We start from the raw sequence: 7,281 nt of genomic DNA on the forward strand, positions 1-7,281 counted from the left end.
AAATGGAAGATTAGGACTATTATCAGGGGCAGTACTGACAAACATACTGGACTGTGGTGTTAGGGGGCATAGATGCTGCTGTGGAGAACAGGACTAATGACCTCTTTTCTTTGGCTTTTGACATCATGTAGGGTGTTGATTTTATGATTTCATGTGTAGCCTATACATGCATATTATATCTTGTGCGGGCAGTCCATTTTATTTATTTTATCCTATTTATTGTGTTTTATCTTGTTTTGCAGTACTTTGGTCTTGTGTTTGTTAAAATCGTGCTATATCAATAAAGTGCATTTGACTGATGAAAAACGTGAGACAATCCTGAAACTGTAGGACCTACTAACTCCAGAAGATGGCAGTATTGCAAAACTATGAAAACTATCTGCTATTAAACATCAAAGAAGAAGAAGTAGCGCAAGAAAGGAGGAGGAGGGGGAAAAGAAGAAAACCTTCATTCATTATTATTTTTGATATATAGCAGAGTTGTGTGACTGTAGTCCGTTTTAAATCGCCTCTTTATGACAAGTTGAAACGCTTAGCACGGCAGCTTGAGTAACACACCTTACATTTCGGCTAATTGTTGATAGCTAGTTAGCCGAGTAGCTAACGTGACTAGCCATGTGTTGATTGAAGACATTAGTGAGGCCTGCAGGATCCTTCTTTATTGTGGAGGCTCCACTGAGGACGAGCACAACAACATTTACCTGCTTTTTCCTCAGCAAGTGGACAGCTGCCCTTTTGTGCTTCGTGGTTTCCTTCAGGTAACGCAGGATAGAGTTAGCCACGGCCACAGCTAACTTCCCCGGCTTTATTTACGCTACTAACTGTGACTGAAGTGGATAAACACACATTCAAATGATGACGGTTCATGCATACCACTAATAGTATATATTATTATATTTTCTTGTCCCCCCAGATTCAAAGACTGCAACTTTCCTGAGCAAAGATGGAGGCTCCTCCTGTAACTGTGATGCCTGTTACCGGGGGGACAATCAATATGATGGAGTACCTGTTGCAAGGTGAGCTAAGTCACAAATATCGACACCTGAGTATTGAAGAGGGAGCATTTAAACCTCACAGTATTATGGCCTACACGACTTAAAATAAGATGAGAAATAAGATGTATCTTTATTGATCCCCCTTGGGAGAAATTCAAATTGACACAGCAGTACAGTGGGGAAAAAGTAGCAGCATAGGGGTGAAAGTGATAAAATGAACTAAAGTACTAAATACAGTAAGCAATCTCTGTGGTAATAAATATGCAATATGCAGAAGTTCCTAAGTGCGCATCAGTCTTTTTTAGTGGGAGTGGGAGGTACTGGGAGCTGTGCTGTTGTGTAGTCTGATGGCTGATTGTATGAAAGAGCCCCCCAAGCGCTTTTAGGTGCGTGCCTGGATGAGTCTGTGGCTGAACGTGCTCCTGAGCTGCTTCAGGTCAACATAGAGAGGATAAGAGGGATTGTCCATGATAGCTTCTAACTTTCCTCTCATCCTTCACACTGTCCACTTCCATCCCCACTACAGAGCTGGCTTTCCTCACCAGCTTATTCAGTTTATTTACACCACAGCTCCTGATGCCTCCTCCCCAGTACACTGCAGCAAAGAAGGTGACACTGGCCACCACAGACTGGTAGACCATCTGTAGCAGCCTAGTGTACACATTAGAGTCAATGTTTCCGATACTGTTGTGGTGCAACACATGATTTGATATCTAAAAATTAAAACTCCAGGAGGACACGTATGTTGGTTGAAGATGCTGTAACATGCATCCAAAATCATTATTTTATTTCTAAGCTTTACAGTGTTTTGTATCATCATAATGCGTGAAGTCCCATAAGTGATTGAAGGGATGGCTTCCCACCTTTTCAAGTATGTCCTAAAATAAAAGACGGGCAGCCAAATGAATATTGAAATAGTTTTTTCTTGCTGTAATCATTCCTCCTGTTCATATTGGCCATTAGAAGATCATTTCATACTATATATACAATGTAAGTGATGGGGCTCCTTCTGTGCCACAAATGTATTTAAAAGTTTATATGAAGCTCATATGAAGCTTCATTCATCCAAGTGATTCAGTCTTTTTAGTGTCAAAGCTCCTCTTTTTGTTACGATACTTGCTTCCTACTTTGACTGCCATCACTTACATTGAGAGGGATCTTTTAATAGCCAGTATAAACTGGAGGAAGACCAGTTTCAGTGTTCATTTGGGTACCTGACTGCTCGTAAGACACCACAAGCTGCCAGAACAACTTCAGGCATACTGAGTCTTTTGGAGGAATAAACACCATTCTTTCAAAACTTGCCTCACATATTGTTTTGATGATGTACCATCCAACATGTGACTCCAAAATGTTCCAAATAATCTACACAATAATCTACACTTAATCTACACATAATCTACACACTCTACAAGTCAGTAAAATTCAACACCACAAATTACATCCTGACCACAAGGTTGAACCACTTTATAACAGCCTCAGCACAAACTGACAGACAGTCAGAGGCAACAGACTGTAAGCTTCCCAGTGCTGGCACTGGTGAGAACCGATCATTCACCGTAACAGACAAACCAGAAGAACATCTGCTGTGTGTGTGACAAATGTCTGTTTCTCTTTTGTCTAATCTTTCTTACTACAAGAACCTCATTGTTTATAGTGTAGCAGTTCTGATTGTGGAATAATAAGTACAATATACTGTGCAATCATGTCACCACATTGTTTATATTTATAAAGCTGTTTACGCTTTATCACTTCAGGCAGCGTGTTAGACCAGGCCCTGGAAAGCCTTTTGCATCGACTCCGAGGTCTATGTGACAACATGGAACCTGAGACCTTTACTGATCATGAGCTGGTTTATCTTCTGAAAGGCCAACAAGGCAACCCTTTCATTCTGCGTGCCCGCCGCTCCCTCTCCCATCCCACGGCTCCATGGCATCTACGCTACCTCGGGCAACCTGAAGTAGGGGACAAGAGCCGTCATGCCCTGGTGCGCAACTGTGTTGATGTGGCTGCCTCTCACAGCCTGCCAGAATTCCTCAATGAGATGGGCTTCCGCATGGACCATGAGTTTGTGTCCAATGGACATATATTTCGCAAAGGTGTGATGAAAATTGTGGTAAGCAAACTGTCACGGATCCTGGTACCGGGGAACACGGACAACATAGAACGTCTATCACTTTCATACTTAGTGGAACTGAGTGTGTTGGCTCCCGCTGGCCAGGACACTGTTTCAGAGGACATGCGCAGCTTTGCTGAGCAACTTAAACCCCTGGTTCACCTGGAGAAGATTGACCCCAGCAAACAAAGACACTGAATGAGATAATTACTACCCTGGACACATTCGAACTCTTGTTTGTTTTGTATGGTTTTTTTTTGGTGTTTTTTTTTACAATATTCTCATGTTATCTAAAATGAAATACAGCACAACTTTGACTTAAGAGTTACACGCCTTGTATGTTTGTTTTCTGAGTTCTCTACAATGACTGTAAGACACTTCATTCCTTAGTTTCCACCAAATATAGGTGATGGAAGTTTGTATGTAAGCCGCTTATTACTGTGTTATAAATTTAACCCATAAAGTAGTGGTTCAACATATACCTAGGTTCTTTTAAGTTTTTACAATTGCAGAGTTATTCTGATAGGTTTTCACATGTTAAAACCAGTGCCTGAATTGGGTGCAAAGAAGTAAAAGAATAATATATGAAAGATTATCATGTAGATAGCAAATGATTAGTTGTCATATTAACATTAATAGGTTTTACAGCAGGTTTTTACAGTGGTTCCTGGAATTTAAAACATTTTTGATTATTTTTTGATAGATTACACAGATTTGTTTAACTCTATACTGATCAGCCACAACATTAAAAAACACTTACATGTGAAGTTAATAACACTGATTATCTAGTTAAAATGGCACCTGTCAAGGGGTGGTGCATATTAGAGAGCAAGTGAACATGTGTTGCAAGCAGGAAAAATTGGCAAGTCTTGGCAACTCTTGTGACGACTGGGTCAGAGCATCTCCAAAATAGCAGGTCTTGTGGCGTGTTCCTGGTATGCAGTGGTCAGTACCTACCAAAGGTGGTCCAAGGAAGGACAACCGGTGAACTGATGACATTGTCATGGCTCACTGAGGGGCATAGGGAGCAATGGCTAGCCCATCTGGTCCGATCCCACATAAGGTCGACTGTAGCCTAAGTTGCTGGCAAAGTTCATGCTGGCTATGAAAGACGGGTGTGAGAACCTGCAATGCATCACAGCAGCGTACTGCATATGGGGCTGCGTAAGTGCAGACCAGTCAGATTTCTCATGCTGACCCATGTCCACTGCCAAAAGCTCCTAAAATGGGCATGTGAACTGAGGTGGTGCAGTGGAAGAAGATGGCCAAGTGCATGTGCATCATTTACCTACCTGCACTATGGGAGGAATGCAAGCCGGTGGAGGCCGTGTGATGCTTTGAGTGATTTCTGCTGGGAAACCTTGGGTTCTGGCATTCATGTGGATGTTACTTTGACATGTGCCACCTACCTAAACATTCTTGTAGCCTTTCAAAGCAATGGTATTCCCTGATGGCAGTGGCCTCTTTCAGCAGGATAATGCACTCTGCAACACTGCAAAAAATGTTCAGAGATAGTTTAAGGAACATGACAAAGGATTGAAGGTGCTGCCTTTGCCTCCAGATTCCCCAGATCTCGGTCCAATCAGAACTCTGTGGCATATGCTGAAACAAGTCCGATCCATGGAGGTCCCACCTTGCAATATAAAGGACATAAATGTTGCTCATGTCTTGGTGCAAAATACTAGAGGGTACTTCAATGTTCTTGTGGAGTCATGTCTTGATGGGTCAGAGCTGTTTTGGTCACAAAGGGGATTTAGACAATTTTAGGCAGCTGTTTTTAATGTGACTGATCGTGTATGAGGCACACAGGTGTGAAGGAACAGTTACGAGTCATAATGTTGATTTAGGATTAACACTTAATCAACAAAGATGAGACAACTGTGGCAACTTTTCCTAAAGTATAATGTGTGATGCACAAAGGCCTGTTTGTTTTGTTCATTTTTAAAATATATGAAACTTGTTCTATGTTTAAGTTCTTCCTCAACGATCAGTTGCCTTGTGTAGCCTCTCATGAACATGTTCATTTTATCCCACTAGGGGTCTCTCTTGCTCTTCATGTGACTGGCTGTCTAATTGGAGCTGGCTGAATCGGTACCTCAGATCATCCACAGGAGCTGTGGTTGCCATGGAAATAATTAGCGGTGAGATCTGCACATCTTTTCCCCCCACTCTAATTAGCTTTCTCAATTGCTTAATGATACATAGACCTGTGAAAGCCTTTCTTTCTTCCCCCCAACAAAAGCATTGATTTTCCCTCTCTTCCCCTCTCATTTCTACTGTTAACCCATTAGTGCCTCTTTCATGGGAACTTGAGCTGGGACTATTACACATGAAAGCTCTACAGCTGCCTCAGGTTCTTCACTCTACATGCTGAATTAAAAAATGGCCTTTATACCAGTGTGTCAACATTATGGCTAATCTGACGCAGAGACTGAAGTAACTAATGCACATCCTGTCAGTTATGATAATAATGTGGGCAATAAGACATGAGTGCTTCTAATAATACCCCCACAGGAAGACGCATTTGCTGGGGTTGTGATGTAAAGTGACCGTGTGCATGTCTGAAGGGAGGGCTTGAGGGCAGATGGCTGTCTCTACATGTTGACCTACCTGCAAATCATGGCTGATGAGGACAAGCTCGCTGAGGTGGAAAGGTGAGATGACAGTGCTTCCACATACATTTGGTGCACCCTGAAAGTCATGCTTTAAGCATTGTAACATATTACTATGTTTGAGAAGTTTTAAAGCAAATATGGTCTGCTCAATTTTAAGTTAATTTTTTAGTTCCCTGTCTGGTACACTAAGTTGATCGTCAGTGAGACCGAATTATCTGATGGAGACAGTTTCATGTTCCAACAACCAGAAGCATGATGTTTCAGCTCTGAGTGAATTATGTATTAAAGAGGCAGATGCCTCCTTGCCCAAGGCTTTATATGTCCAGCATGGATACTCTACAGTCTGCTGGCTTTCTTCCACTTAAACTTGTGTTTAGCACAGTGCTCTTTGGTGATGAGCTGGACTCCCACCGCACCTCCACTCCACACTGCCTGGAGAACAGAGGCAGAGCTAGGCTAATCAGTGTCTTGGCATCAGGCCTACTCGGCTATTGTGGATGTAGCCAACCACTGACTTGCACAAGTGAGGGATTTAACACATTGCTGGAGGCAATATGATATGCTGCATGGTTTATTTAATGAAACTGAGACTAGAGTGACACCCTCTCCCAACGCATACATGCAGAAATCTTAATAATTCTATGAATGTGGTTTCATTGGGGGTTAGGGTTACAGTGTGTGAGTGATCATCAAAATTCCCATTGTATTATTTGGAACAAATTGTGGGGCATGTAGGACGCTGCTATTTTTAATGCAAGTATTGTTATCATTGTTAGATTTTTTTTTTTCTTCTTCACATTAGTCTAAATACCAGTTGCACATAGAGCCCTCTTCAAATTGTCAGTCCAAAAATTATAGGTCTTCAGTTAACAATATTATAAAAGATTGTGATAATTGGCTTGAATGATTATTCTGTACACACCTGTTGAAGTAGTTAAAACATATTACAAACATGTGCCAGTTTGTACCATGTCATCTACCCGCCTTGATATGGAGTGCTACAGCATAGTGTTGTTGTCCACTTGTCCTTACGGTCTTCAAAAAGTCTCTGACATCATTAGTTTATTGTATTATAATACAATTATGCTTGCTGTACATGTGGGTATGATAGCAGTGCACATTTATTTCCCTCTTTGGGCCATTTGGTAGTTATGGGTCTTTAACTGTTAAATATAATTAATTGGCTAAGGCAGATAGTGTTAGTTAATCATATTTTGTTAGACCTCTGAAATGAGGAGAGAAGCCATTACCTCCACATGCCTTTACTCTCCATTCCACAACACAGTCTTAATTAAAACTCTTGGCACCAATTGTCTTTGCTGCCTCTGAACATAATGTTCATAGTTGGCAGTGCAGATGCTAAGATGCCACTAAAAAGCTGGCTTTTGCTCGGGGCAGGAAGTCTTTAAGTCAGCCTACTTTGGGCCAATGCCATGAAGGGGTGAAATCCAGATTTGCCTACTCCAGAATGCTCCCGATACTTGGATTTGAGCCCTCTCCTTCCTGTGTCATTGGGAGCCCATATGCTCGTTGGAGAGTACGGGTTGTTTGCTGA

General features: G+C 41.7%; 1 protein-coding gene across 1 annotated transcript; it reads left to right on the forward strand.

Moving 5' to 3' along the window:
- The first annotated feature begins 446 nt into the window (after positions 1-446).
- On the forward strand, positions 447-3,407 carry med18 (mediator of RNA polymerase II transcription, subunit 18 homolog (yeast)). Its single transcript, XM_053327966.1, has 3 exons — positions 447-758; positions 914-1,016; positions 2,753-3,407. Exons 2-3 carry the CDS (start codon positions 944-946, stop codon positions 3,307-3,309), a joined length of 630 nt encoding a protein of 209 aa, XP_053183941.1. The 5' UTR covers positions 447-758; positions 914-943; the 3' UTR covers positions 3,310-3,407.
- Positions 3,408-7,281: the final 3,874 nt, after the last annotated feature.

This window comes from Scomber japonicus, chromosome 10 (assembly GCF_027409825.1).
Source record: "Scomber japonicus isolate fScoJap1 chromosome 10, fScoJap1.pri, whole genome shotgun sequence".
Taxonomy (NCBI): domain Eukaryota; kingdom Metazoa; phylum Chordata; class Actinopteri; order Scombriformes; family Scombridae; genus Scomber; species Scomber japonicus.

Coding starts and splice junctions, on each gene's coding strand:
- med18 (XM_053327966.1), top strand. CDS start 944: ATGGAGGCTCCTCCTGTAACTGTGATGCCTGTTACCGGGGGGACAATC. Junction 1,017..2,752: donor GATGGAGTACCTGTTGCAAG/GTGAGCTAAGTC, acceptor TTATCACTTCAG/GCAGCGTGTTAGACCAGGCC.